The sequence below is a fragment of the Ailuropoda melanoleuca genome, chromosome 13, assembly GCF_002007445.2.
Source record: "Ailuropoda melanoleuca isolate Jingjing chromosome 13, ASM200744v2, whole genome shotgun sequence".
NCBI classification, from domain to species: Eukaryota; Metazoa; Chordata; class Mammalia; order Carnivora; family Ursidae; genus Ailuropoda; species Ailuropoda melanoleuca.
In genome coordinates this window covers 32,383,195-32,398,166 of record NC_048230.1, presented here as the reverse complement: position 1 = coordinate 32,398,166, position 14,972 = coordinate 32,383,195, and the positions used below count along the sequence as shown (strand labels likewise).

At 39.0% G+C, this 14,972-nt stretch overlaps 1 protein-coding gene across 9 annotated transcripts in view; it reads right to left on the bottom strand.

Annotated features, from left to right (window-relative positions):
* HELZ (helicase with zinc finger) overlaps positions 1 to 14,972 on the bottom strand; it is a 155,961-nt gene that overhangs the window by 20,962 nt on the left and 120,027 nt on the right. For all 9 annotated transcript variants that reach the window (XM_034641000.1, XM_034640999.1, XM_034640997.1 and 6 more), the window contains 4 exons: positions 10,289 to 10,368; positions 4,788 to 5,358; positions 4,124 to 4,364; positions 2,362 to 2,878 (listed from right to left, as the gene is read on the bottom strand). In XM_034641000.1, coding sequence (XP_034496891.1) covers positions 2,362 to 2,878; positions 4,124 to 4,364; positions 4,788 to 5,358; positions 10,289 to 10,368 — 1,409 coding nt within the window. The remainder of the gene's footprint in view (positions 1 to 2,361; positions 2,879 to 4,123; positions 4,365 to 4,787; positions 5,359 to 10,288; positions 10,369 to 14,972) is intronic.

Below are 14,972 nucleotides of genomic sequence, written 5' to 3'. Positions count from 1 at the left end.
ATGGATCAAAGAACTCAATGTAAAAACAAAAACTATAAAACTGAGGAAGGCAGACATGCTTCTCCATGACCTTGGATTAGGCAACAGTTTCTCAGGTGTGACATCAAAAGCATAGTAACAAGAATAGCAACAATGACAAGGAACAGATAAATTGGACCTTTTCCAAGTTAAAAACTTTTGTGCATCAAAGGATACTATTAAGAAGATGAAAAGACAACCCACTGAAGGAGAAAATACAGCAAATCTTACATGTGGTAAGAATCTAGTACCCGGAATATATTTAAAATCTCTTACTGCTCCACAACAAAAAGGCAACCAACCATTTTTTTAAATGGGCAAAGGATCTGAATGGACATTTCAGAAGATACACAAATGGCCAATAACCACATGAAGTGATGCACAACATCATTAGTCATTAGAGAAATGCATATCAAAACCACAAAGAGATACCACTATACACCCACTATAATTTTTTTTTAAAAAAAGGAGATACTGGAACTCTCATACATCACTATGGGAAAGGTAAAATGGTACAACTGTGGAAAGCACTGTGGAAAACAGCTTGGCAGCTCCTCAAAAAGTCAAACATAGAGTTACCAGGTGACCCAGAAATTCCAGGTACATAATTAAACAAGAGCACAGAAAATATGCTTTCACATAAAAACCTGTTCAGCAGCATTAATCGTAATAGCAAAATAATGGAAACAACCCAAATATCCATCAATGGATGAAGAGAGAAACACACTGTGGTATCGCCATACGGTGGAATATTTACTCAGCTATAAAAAGGAAAGAAATACTGACACATGCTACAAACTGCAGGAGCTTCAACAACATGCTAAAGAAAAGAAGCCAGACTTAAAAGGCCACAATTTGTATGACTCCAGTTATATGAAATGTCTCCACAGAGACCGAAAGTAGATTATTAGTTGCTAGGGACTGGAGGCAGGGAGGATTAGGGAGCAACTACTTAACGGTTATGGTTTCTTTCAGGTGACAACAATGCTCTGGAATTAGCGGCGCTACACGATATATATATATATGCGTATGTTAAAATCCACTAAATAGTACTTTAAAATGGTCGAAGTGGTGAAGTTTTTGTTATATGAATTTTATCAGAAATATATACATAGGTAAATACAGAAAACATCACTTAACTGAAAATTACATTTAGCTGTTAGGCCCTTCCACTATAACTTGAAATAATGTCAGATATGTGTCAAACCTTTAAAAGTATGGTCCCAAATTTCTAGATCCCCATGATACATATATACAGATACCAATTCATCTTATGCTTATAATTTATATTAGGAGCCTAAGATGGCAATTAAGTTGTTTTCATGACGGTTATTATACGAGATGAGCCAAACAACGTCTACTGGAACAACTTGAACAAATTACCTCTAAAACTCTACAAATAAGATACAGAACCTATAAAACCTGACTTTTTAATCAGCATGTACAGCAGAAAATTTGCAACCGTGTGAATTATTTTTAAAGCCTTTAGAAATCAACGAGGAACTGCCAAAATGAAGCTAATGTCAAAAAGACATCTTTCACGTATCAAAATTTTAAATGTTTATCCTATTTTAGTAAGAAGACATCTGCGATTGATAATGACCACAACCAGCTTTCCACATTCTCATCTTTAATCACCGCAAGCTTAAGGGGACCAGCTAGACAACATGTTTGTAGTCGACGCCAACGGTACCATTTTGGAAGTCTGATAACCTGGAATTACTAAGATTTTCATATTAGTGAAGGTCCACAGAGATGCTCTTTAGAAATTAGATAAAAATCCAGTTTACCTTTAAATGTCTAGTTGAGCAGAGTCAATTCCATGTTAAATACACTGCCCATTCTGACGCTCGGTAGTCAGTATTGCTGCGTACCGACTGACCCAGGCTAAGAAAGCACCAGCGCGAGTGCCAGGGAAAAGCACAGCACTAGGGATTCACCACTGGCTGAGAAAGCCAACATCTACGGAAAACTTCATTAACACATTTATAACTGACAAATGTAACTTAAGTAAAAAGACAAATCACTAGAAACCATTTGCCCGGATTAGAAAGAACAAAAAGCTGCTTGAAGGAAGAGCCTCCTCAGGTCAGTCAGATGTTATATGTTCTAAAACAGCAATAAAAGACTCTAAGGGGCATGTTTCAACAATAATGACCATTCTACAAAGCCTAAAATACCACAATAAGAGGGGAAATTAAAATAAATTCCAAGAAAAGATTATTTTCATAAGACTATTAAATTCAGTAAGATCTGTCCACTGTTCTCATCAAATTAATAAATACTAGTATTTTTCACAAAAATTTAATCCCAAAAGGAAACAAGGAAAAGAAAGACATTTACCTCTTCTAAGCTAGGGAGCGAAGAAGAAGATACTGTTCGAGATGACAATGGGTGAAATGGCTCTTGACCAATAGCATGTTGATGATTCTGTATTTGTACAAAAGGGTTTTGCGGTGGCCTGTGAGGCAATGGAGGTAGGCCATAAGGAAAACCCGGCCCCATTAGGTGATTCTGTTGTAAGTTAGCAAAAGTCCATGCTCCATCAGGTGCCAGGTATTTCAAGGGAGGAGGGGCAAGGTGTTCAGATGGCAACGAGAAAGGCGAGCTGAATATCTGGGGCGGTAGGCGCTGTGGAAATGCTGGGTTGTTGGCTACTTCAATGTCTCTGCTGTTGTCATTAAAGTTAGAAAAGTGGCTACTGTGGTCTGTGCTGGATGGGGGAGATGGGACTGCTGGTGGGCTCCTAGTCTGAATTTGTCTATATTGCAAAAGTCTTGATTGAGGTGGTGGCATTTCAGCTAGTTCCCGTGTTTCACTTTGATCACGATTAGATAGTTCTCTGATTAAGTCTTGAAACCTACATAAAGACGATGAAATATGAGGAAAAGAAAACAAAAGAAAAGCTCCGTCACATCAAGGAGAGCTTTAGTCAACTACATTCTTCATTTTTACAGACAAAATCAGAACACTTCATTAGAACTAACATTAATTCATCTCAAAAGTGAGCATTAAGGGGCGCCTAGGTGGCTCATTTGGTTGGGCATCCGACCCTTGGTTTTGGCTCGGGATCTCAGGGTCGAGAGATCGAGCCCCACATCAGACTTCGCACTCAGCGAGGAGTCTGCTTGTCCCTCTCCCTCTCCTTCTTCAACTGCTTGCACGTATGGGCTCTCTCTCTCTTTCAAATAAATAAATAAAATCTTCAAAAAACAGTGAGCATTAGCACTCAATAGATGCTGAGTTGAAGACACTAAATATGCCCAAGTACCTGATTTCTTACTTTTCCCTTGGCATTAAAAACTGTCCTTGTCTCTACATAGCTTTGATAAATGGTCGTTATAAAAAGTCACCATCATGGTGGGCCTTGTTCAGAGGGATTAGGAAACACTTCATTGCATTCACAATGACAATGGCCATAAAAACAAGTTTAGAATAAGGACTGTACACTCATAAACATTTGTAGTTAGAAGAAGACAGAATTCTGGGGTGCCTGGGTGGCTCAGTCGTTAAGCGTCTGCCTTTGACTCGGGGTGTGATCCCAGGGTCCTGGGATTGAGCCCCGTATCGGGCTCCCTACTCTGCTGGGAGCCTGCTTCTTCCTCTCCCACTCCCCCTGCTTATGTTCCCTCTCTCGCTGTCTCTCTAATAAATAAATATTAAAAAAAAAAAAAAAAAGGATAGAATTCTGCGCAGGTTGGGGAAAAAAACTGATGATAAATTTCAAATTTTTAACTTTCAATCACTAATTTACTTCCGTGTCCATTCATGTCTTGTATTACTACTGAGTATGAAAAAAAAAATGCTCACAGTGATGGTACATTTCTTTTTCAGGAGAGCCACAAAGCAAGGGGCCACATTAACTTTCAGTCTACAACAGATTGTCCGTGCCCAGATTTGTACCAGTTACTTCTAAACGGATTCTCTATATTTTAGAGTCAATCCACAGAACTGTGTAACATGTGCCTAGAAGGCCAGCATCCCATTTTTTGGGGACAATATTCCAACTTGAGGCTAAAAGGACGACATCCAAGAAAGAAAACAGTGTGTGTGGGGAGGAGAAGGGGGTCATGTTTCAGAGGCTACTTTTACTCTGCAGAAATACCTCGAGTCTGTTGTTTCTGCTTCCTCTTCGGCACTGCTGGGGAGCTTCCAGTCCGCTCTCACTGGTGGCTGATGCAATCCAATGGGCGGCTGAGGAAGATGCTGGAGGTGAGGGTGAGGATGGTGATGGTGTGGGTATGGAATACTGCCCTGACTGAGATAGGCGTGATGCTCATTCCACTGCTGTAACCGAACTTGCTGCTGCCTTAGTGTTTCTAGAGCTACACTCCCGTGCATACGATCTGCAAAATATTTGGGAAGAGTTTAAATTTTCATGCATTTGGGGTTTCAGGTTAATTTGGGGTTTCAAGTGACTCAAGAGCTTTTGCAACCAGATTTTCTTCCCAGAGACAAAGAAATGCCTACAATTTGGGTTTTGGAGAAAGCGGTATTTCTTAAATTTGCCAGTAACTAAAGGCATGGTGATGGTGATGATGATTCTTCCTTACCTACATCATAATCATGTAAACTGGCATCTCCTGGATACTTAATATTCTACAGCATTCGGAACAAGATTCTGACTGTCACACTAAGCAACTGATTTTTGCTGCCATTACTTGAAGAAATGGATCAATCCTGACCCAAATTAACATTGCACAGTACACTGTCAATTTAAGGAAATAATCTCTGAATTTGTCACATCCAGCAGTGGCAGGAGAACTTACCTAGAGCCTCCCCTATAGGCAATCCTGGGGGGTTCTCATCAGTGAAGTTATTCAGATGTGAAGGAAGGAGGGGGCCGGGCTGCGCGATGGCTCGCAGAGGACTGGGGCCTTCTTGCAGCATGGGAGGAGGCTGCTGCTCAGGAATCACCGCCTCTGCAGGAGGGGACTGTGGTCGGTGAGAAACTGCACTATTAAAGAAAGCGCTATTGGGTCCTGCCTGATAGGCAGGAGAAAGTTGAGGAGGTGGCTGCTGAGTCAGCTGGTTCAAGGGGTTCTGTGGCGGGACTACCTGATTTGGTTGGGGTGGCATCTGATTTGGTGGCTCAGGCAAATTACTCTGCTGCTGATTCAACAAGGCGTGCTGCTGCGGAATCGGAAACGGTGGTCTGGGTAGCTGGGGGAGGGGATGAAAATGACGACTGGGGATTGCATACTGTGCATGGGGAGCAGGGAGAGGAAGATTTATGTGTCTTGGGTTGAGATTATCTTTGCGATGAAATTTGGTATTGGGATAAACAACACCAGGACGCGACTCAGGGCTTCTGTTCTGTGGATTTGATTCCAAATCAATCTAGAAAAAAATAAGAAGTCTTTCTTAACTACGGAAGATCTCGGTCCTGTGGCTCTCCACCTTTTCCCACCCCTAGCACATCTACAGGGTAGGACAGATTCTTATCAGTCACAGCTGAGTGCTAGGTGCCCAGGCAATCACTTTCTGACAATCAAGTTAGAAAAGATAAAACAGAAAAAAAGCATATTAAATTTTAGTCATAAGAAGAGCTATTGCCATCTTATTATAACATACCCACTTTAACTCCTTTAAAAACATTATTTTTAATTTCACACTTTCTCCCTTGGAAGGATAACCATTTATTTCCTTCTGATATAAATCATTAAAATGTGTCCTTTCCTTCCGATTTTGTTTGTATACATCTCTTTCTTCAAATATATCTATATTAATTTTAAAAACACTTGTCTCAATTTAAACAAGTGAACAAATAAATAAGTAGTTGATCACCTCTGTATAACCAGTTTGGTTGTCAATTCTTGCCATTAGGTACTGACACTTATTCTTTCAACAAACGTTTACGGAGAACCTACCGCGGGCACTGCATCTTGTGCTGGCGCTTAAGAAGGCCTAAGAAGACTTAGTCCGTATCCTCAAGCGCTTAGAGTGAGGGTTGGTAAACGATGGTCCTCAGGCCATTTTTGGCCCACGAAATTTTTGCAGCTAAATTTTTCCTGGAACACAGCCACCCCCATTCGCTGCCACACTGTCTATGGCTGACTTCTCACCACAGTGGCAGTGCTGAGTGACTGGCACAGGAATCATAAGGCCACAAAGCCTGAAGATGCACTATCCGGCCTCTTGTGGGAAAAGTTTGCAAAGCCCAGGCTTGGAGTCCAGTGAAGGATATCAACAAGTAAACACAAAATGAGAGGTGTTAACAAAAGGATGTGATAGGAGATCCTAGACAGTGAGAGGTGACTCCACAGAGGCTATGGCGTTTGAACTGAATCTTGCACAACGGGCTGGCATTTACCAGCGAGGGAAGGACACCCTAGGTAAAGGTAACAGCTTACCAAGGCATGGGGAAAGGAGAAAAACCTGGCAGATTTGAGGAGCGTGAGAAGCTTTGTGTACACAGAGCTACAACCTCACTTGTTTGGATGTTAGTTTTCCCCTTCCTGACATCAGATAAAACTGTGAGAGTCCAATTACACAAGACCCTGGATGATTCAATACTGAGAATAAACATTTTTAATCCTGTATGTAAACTGTGGTAAGCTACCAAAGATTTGTAAGCTAGGGAGTGCTATCATTCTTCCAAAATCCAAGTTTGATCCTAAGTGGTGACAATGTGAAAACTGAAATATAAGGTGGAAAGAAGCAATTTTTCTTTCCCATCTCTGTCAAAACACTCAATGAGCTGCTTTGGTATATCAATCTCCTTGTAAGTTTCAACGTGGAGTCACTGAGGACTACAGAGAACTTGCCTCACCAAAGGCTCTCAAGCTAAACACGCAACTGCCTACTCTCGAGAACCCAGAACAAGCAGCTTGCTCCTGAATTGCAGCTGAGGTACTCCTGGCAACCAAGCCATCACAACAGTGGCTGCGATGTGCCAATTGTGCCTCCAGTGCATTTTCATCTCTCATCACTAGTTCACATGGAATGCCACGGAATTTGGCCAATAGGGCCTTAAGATTACTGGGTGTATATAAATTGTCTAGAAAATGAAATGAGAAGAATGACAATTTCACCCCAGTCGTCCCAAACAGCTGTAATGCCTGCTCTCTGAATGTCTCAGAGCCTATTACCCACAACGGCATTATAAGTAAGGAGCATCTTCAATAATGAGTTGTCACTAACTGTCTACAATGAGCCAAGATTTAAGCTTTATATATTAAATCATAAACTTTATCTGCAAAATTTTTTTAAAGTTTCAGAACCTACTTAAGGTTCTTTATAAACAAACGTTGTCCCCCACAAATCTTCATCTTTTTGATGATTAATGCTACATTCAGCTGCAATATATATTTTTCCATAAGATACTGTTGAAAAGCATACTCAGATCACATGAGGGAGACCGTGATTAGATGTGAAGGTTGTTCGTGGATAAGCTGCCTCCTTCACTTCTGACCTTGACATGGACAAGCAGCTAGGCCAGTCATAGAAACTTAATCAAGACTGTGCTATTCGACGGGGTGCCTGGGTGGCTCAGTCGGTTAAGCAGCCAAATCTTGATTTCAGTTCAGGCCATGATCTCAGGGTCCTGGGATCCAGCCCCTCCTTAGGCTCCCCACTCATCCAGGAGTCTGCTTGTCCCTCTCCTTTTGCCCCTCCCCCCACTTCTCTCTAAAATAAATAAATAAATTTTTAAAAACAAAAAAAAGACTGTGCTACTCAGGGCACCTGAGTCGCTCAATCAGATGGTTGGGCATCTGACTCTTGGTTTCGGCTCAGGTCATAATCTCAAGTCATGGGATCAAGCCCCACTTTGGGCTCTGTGCTCAGCAGAGTCTGCTTGTCCCTCTCCCTCTGCTCTTCCCCCTCTGTGCTCTCTCTCTCTCTCCATCTCTCCCTCTAATGAACAAAATCTTTAATAAATAAATAAATAAATACATGAATGAATAAATAAAGACTGTGCTACTCTATGATACTACAAGGGGCTAAGCAGCATAGAGGACTGTAATGTCTAAAGGTGCCTGAGAATTAGGTTATTACCAGAATTAGATTATCCTCCATCACTTTCCTCTTAATACTGAGGCACTGAGTCAAGGAGAGCTAGGAATTGGCTTGCCCCGAGGCCCTAGGACAAAGCATCAGGGTGGAAAGAAAATGAAACACATCTATCAGGTTGCCTAGTTCCTAAACAAGGAAAGATCATAAGAGAAATTTTAAAACAGGGACACGAGAGACACTTGGCTATCTCGGCTTCTGTTGCTCTCATAGCATCCAAGGCTCTTGTGGTAGATTGTGTCCTACGCTGCCTGACTCCAAGGGCTGCCACAGCATCCTCACTGCTGCCTGTTCTCTCCCCTCATCCCTTTCCACACACACAGAACCCCCACTTGCACGGCAGCTCCCTCTTGCCACTGGCTGTCTCACTTGTACTCCTCCAGTAGGTACTAAGTGCTCTCAGTGGTAGAAACTGTGAGTCAGAGCTGCTTATGGGACGTAAGTCACTGAATATAGAGAACAGTTGCTTAAAGCAAGCTGGAGTTAGAAATACAGATTTGGAAGTCATTATCATGCAGCAGAGATTTAAAACCATAGAACTGACCTAGTTTACAGTGAGAAATCATAGAATGCAGAGAGGTGTAGGACAGTGACAGAACCTTGGGAAACCCCAACATAAGGACTAGGGACAGATGGGAAGGGGGTGGGCAGGAACATAAAGAGACAGGTCATGTTAGTGTTGTGGAAAGTAGAAATGTATGTCAAAGAAACCAAAAGAAACAAGATGGTCAAGAAGAATGAAGTAGAAAATAGTAAAAAATACCAGAAAAAAGGCAAGTAAGACTACAACTGAAGTGGGTTCATAAGAGTGGTTGCTTGAGGGGCCCTTGGGTGGCTCAGTCGGTTAAGCATCTGCCTTCGGCTCAGGTCATGATCCCACAGTCCCGCGATTGAAACCCACATCACACTTCTCCCTCTGCCCTTCACCCAGCTCGTGATCTTTCTCTTTCTCTCAAATAAATAAAAATAAAATCTTAAAAAAAAAAATGGTCGGTCACATAAAGCTCAATAGTTGAAATGTCAAAATCTAATACAAGACTGTGTTGGTTAGGGGCAAAGAAAAGATGAGGTAGAAAGGTGAACTTAGAGAGTAGCTATAAAGGAGATGAAGGTCATATAAAGTGGGGGTTTTGTTTGTTTGTCTTTAAAATGGTCTACCAATCAATTTACTTACCGGCTGAGGAGGAAGGACTAGTAGCTAGAAAGAATCTAAAGACAATTAATTGAGGAACAAGGACAAAGTCTATGAGGTGACCGGAAGAGGAGAGACTAGTCTTAAACGAAACTGAGACTGAAACTCTTCTATCAGACTCTTACCTGGATGTTCAAGGATATAGAAAAAGTGATTAAGTCTAAGGCCTTAAATTAACAGTGCTACATCCTGATGTGGTGACTCTAAGGCAAGGTCATCTCCTGATCATAAGGATAATAGAAGGTGGAAGGTATCAGGCATGAGAAGAGCTGCTGAGAAATCGGGCAAAAGGAGCTAGGTCCACATAAAAGAAATGCAGAGAAGCCCCTGAGGTTCCCTGAGATTAGAAAATATTAATTTCTAGTGGCACTAATTCAACAATGATTTGATTTTCCCTAACTGGTTCATAGCACAGAAGCAAGGAGAGTAGATGAATGGGTAGATAAAGAGTTTAGGATTAGTGATGACATGAATAAGTCATGGGGATAAAAGGTACAGCATAGGGAATGTAATCAACGGTATTGTAATAACGCTATACGGTGACAGATGGTAATTACACTGTGGTGAGCAAGCATAACGTATAGACTCAGTGAATCACTATGCTGTACACCTGAAGTTAATGTAACATTATGTGTCAACTATACTTCAATTTAAAAAGTTAAGGATTTATACAGTAGATGTAATGAGAGAACAAGGTAAGCTAAAGCAACTTAAGGAAGTTAAGTCTTCCTTCTTCACTATTACAACTGTGCATTCTGAGATTATTTTCAATGACACATCTACAGCTGTGTCTTCACTTAGTACTTTATCACGGAAAGGCTCTAAATTCAAGTCTATCACTGAATAACACAGATTGAGAAAATATATGAATAAGCCAGATAATGTAGCCACAAAGAAAAAGTGAAGGGAGAGAGGATAACACAACCCACCAGATCCTCATGAAACAATAAACATAAAAGACATACATAAAAAGATAGAAAATTTTCTTTAGAACATCAAGATTCCAAGATATCAATCAGACTAAATCCATCCGGACAATGCATTCACCAAATGTAAGCTGCGTACCTGTTTTGATTCTGTAGGCTTTTTCTCTGGTGTTCGAATCTTATTAATTTCAGGTCCAGGATTATTTGTATCACTTTTACCTAAGAAAATATTTAAAAATTCTTTTAAATTGTCTCCAATGGATGTTACATTTCCAATGACTAACCACTACTGGGCAGAAGCAGAATATTTTGAACATTTTTCACCCTTTACATTAATTTATACTACTGGATTTGCTTTTTCTAAAGTTTCAGAGTTACGGTTTCCCTGCAAGAAAGAAAATTTATACTTAAACCTCATTGTCAAAACAAAAGCTTAATAAAGGAATAACCTTAAAACATAAAATAATTTCAAAGATAATTGCCCATTCTTCAGGAATTTGTAGCCTCGTTTTCTTTCTTTTTTTTTTTTAATTTTATTTATTTATTCGACAGAGATAGAGACAGCCAGCGAGAGAGGGAACACAAGCAGGGGGAGTGGGAGAGGAAGAAGCAGGCTCATAGCAGAAGAGCCTGATGTGGGGCTCGATCCCATAACGCCGGGATCACGCCCTGAGCCGAAGGCAGACGCTTAACCGCTGTGCCACCCAGGCGCCCCTGTAGCCTCGTTTTCTTAAACTAGATGCACAAAAGGCACTGGCATTCTTCCCTATTTATAAAGGCTCAATGCTTCGGCCATGCACAAATTCAATTAAGCAAAAATCCAAATAATACGCCAACCCAATTTAAAGAAGGAACCTAAACGGAATAGGTATTCTGAAAGGAATGTAGTTATACTACTTAAAAGTAATAGATAGCAAACTAAATATAAGTGGATGATAAATAGTAAAGGAAGCAAAATTAAGATTTTTTTAAAAATCACAATTAAAATAGAATTAAATAATGCTATTCCACAAATGTGAAAAGATCTTATTCTTCTTTTTTTAAGATTTTATTTATTTACTTGAGAGAGACAGAGAGAGAGCCAGGGGGAGGGGCACAGGGAGAGGATCTCAAGCAGACTCTGAGCTGAGCATGGAGCTTGACTCCGGGCTCAATCTCACAACCCTGAGATCATAACCTGAGCCAAAATCAAGAGTCGGATGCTTAACCAACAGCCACCCAGGCGCCCCACACATTTGAAAGGATTTTAATCTGCAAGAGTTAACTGCTGGATATTTTAAATTCCTTGAAAAAATCCCTGATTTGGACTCTTGTTTAAAATCACTCTATTATGGGGCACCTGGGTGGCTCAGCCGGTTAAATATCCAACTCTTGATCTCAGTTCAGGTCTTGATCTCAGGGTCATGAGTTCAAGCCCTGCATTGGCCTCCACGCTGGATATGGAGCCTATTTATAAATAAACAAATACATATATACATACATACATCCCTCTTTTAGGAAAGCTACTGGAAAGTTGCAATATGAATTTTCATGCCAGAACATGCTTACTACTAAACTTCAAGAAATGAAAACTACAATGTCTGAGATGAAAAATACACTGGATAGGTATACGCAAGTAATGAATCATGGAACTTTACATCAAAAACTAGGGATGTACTGTATGGTGACTAACATAATAAAAATTATTATAAAAAAAAGAAAAGAAAAATACACTGGATAGAACTAGCAGATTAGACATTGTAGAATAAAAACTTAGTGAACATGAGGCATAGCAACAGAAACTACACAAAATGAAACACAAAAAGAGAAAGAGAAAAAAAAAAAGGAAAGTGCATCCATGAACTATGGGGAAACTTTAATCAGCCTAATATCTGGGTAGCTGGAATTCCTGAAGAAGCCAAGAGGAGGTGAGACAAAAATATCTTAAGAAATAAAGGTCAAAAGTTTCCAAACTTGATGGAAACTATGAATCCACAGATCCAAGAAGCTCAACAAAACCCCAAACACAAGAGGCATGAAGAAAACTACACCAAGGAATATCATAAGCCATTCCGAAAACCAGTAGAAAAAGAAACTCTTAAAAGGAGTCAGAGAAAAAAAGCCACATTATATGTAGAAAAACAAAGGTAGGATGACATCAGATTTCTCACTAGAAACAATTCAACACAAGAAGACAGCAGAGTAACATCATTAAAGTACTTAAAGATTAAAAACTGTCAACCAAGAAGTCTATACCCTGCAAAAATATTTTTCAAAAATGAAAGTAAAAGAAAAATATTTTCAGGCATACAGACATTGAAAGAATTCATCACCAGTAGAATCACATTACAAGGAATGTTAAGAAAAGTCCTTCAGGCAAAAGGAAAACTCTATCAAATGAAAATATGAATAGAAAGGAAGAAAAGAAAGAAAAGAAAAAGAAGAAAAGAAAAGAAAAGAAAAGAAAAGAAAAGAAAAGAAAAGAAAAGAAAAGAAATAGATTGATTACCAGAAATGCTACCTACATGGATAGATACAAAAAATTATTGTTCTTATTTAAAACTCTTTAAAAAGATACTTGGCTGTTTAAACAAAAATAATAACAGTGTTTGGGCTTATAACATATGTAAAAGTAAAATGCATGACAGTAATATCATAAAAGCCAGGAGAGGAAAAACTGAAATATCACAAGGTTCTTTTACTGTACATGAAGTGGTAAAATATAAATTAGAAAGTAGACTGTGAGATGTTAAGTTGCATACTATAAACTCTAAAGCAAATACCAAAATAATAAAGCATTAGAGCTAATAACCAAAAAACGGAGATAAAAAGGAATCATAAAAAATTTTCAACTAATCCAAAAGAAGGCAGGAAAAAAGTCAAGGAGAAACAAAAACAGACTGGACAAATTAAAGACAGCAAGATGATAAAATCAAGCCTAACTATATAACCACATTAAGTATAAATGGTCTAAACACCCCAATTAAAAGCAGAGATTGTCACATTGGACAAAAACAAAAATCAAGAACCAACCATATACCATCTAAAATACATGCACTGTAGGGACACCTGAGTGGCTCAGCCGGTTGAGCACTCAACTCTTGGTTTTGGCTCAGGTCATTAACTCAGGATCTCAGGATCATGGGATTGAGCCACACATAGGGCTCCATGCTCAGCAGGGAGTCTGCTTGGGATTTTCACTCTCTTTCTCTCTATCTATCCCTGCCCATCCCCCAAACTTCTCTAAATAAATCTTTTAAAAAATAAATTCAATAAATCCACTTTAAAGATTTTATGTATTAGAGACAGAAAGAGCATACATGAGAGAAGAGGCAAATGGAGAAGGAGAAAGAGAATCTCAAACACAGCCCGAAGCAGGGCTCAATCCCATGATCCTGAGATCACGACCTGAGCCAAAATCAAGAGTCAGATGTTTAACTGACTGAGCCACCCAGTTGCCCCAAGAAATGCACTTTAAATATAAAGACACAAAGAGATTAAAAGTAACAGGTAAAAAGAAAGAAAGAAAAGAGAAAAGGGTCAAAAAAGATACACCATGCCACCACTAGTCAAAGAAAGCTAAAGCGATTACATTAGATATTAATGTAAGCAATTACATTAGATATTAAGCAAAGTAGATCACAGAGCAAAGACTATTACCAGGGATAAAGGAAGTCACTCCAAAATCACAAGAATTAATTAATCAAGAGCACATAATTCTAAATGTTGATGCTCCTAATAACAGAACTTCAAAATCAATCAAGCAAAACTTAAAGGAAAAATAGACAAATGCCAATTGTACTTGGACATTTCAATATTGCCCTCGCAATACATATTTTTTTTTTAAAAGTAGACAGAAAATCAGCAAGAATATAGTAGACCTAAGTAACATTTATAGAGCACTTCATTCTTCTCAAGTGAACATGGAACACTTGCAAAGAAACACCATATTGTGGGCCATAAAATAAATCTCAATAAATTCAAAGGAGTTAGAGTCATACAAAACATGCTTTCTTACCACAATGGAATTAATGCAGAAATCAGTGACATAAAAATTCTTAGAAGACCCCTAATAACTGGAAACTAAAACTCCCCTTTCTAAATATTCTATGGACCTAATTTCAAGTGAAATTAGAAAGTGACTCAACTGAATGAAATGAAAATACAGCATAAGAATTTGTGGGATGCACTACTGAGGAGGAAAATTGTAACACTAAATATTTATATTAAGCTTTCACTCTAACAAAATATGTAAGAGTCATATACTGAAAACTTAAAAAAAAAAAAGGCTGAAAGAAGTTAAAGATCTTTAAAAAGAGAGAAATAGAGATATTCTGTTCATGTATCAGAAGACACAATACTGTTAAGATGTCAGTCCTCCCTAAATTGATCTACAGACCAACACAATCCCAATCAAAGCCCCAGGAGGGTTTTTTGTAGAAACTGAGAAGCTGGTTCTAAAATGTATGTGGAAATGCAAAGGACCTGGAATAGACATTTTTGAAAAAGAACAAAGTTGGAAAACTCAAAGCACCTGATGTCAAGACTTTATGTAAAGCTACAGGAATCAAGACAGCACATTTGGCATACACATGAACATGTGCATCAAAAGAACAGAACGAAGACTTCATATAATGTGGTCAACTGACCTTCAACAAAGGCACTACGTTTAATAGAGGAAGGACAGTGTTTTCAACAAATGGTACTAGAACAAATTAAAGCAACAAAAAAACAAAAACAAAACCCTCAATTCTTACCTTGTACCACATATAAAACTCAACTCAAAATGGACCTAATGTAAGAGCTAAAACTATGAAACTTCTAGGGGAAAAAAACAGATCTTT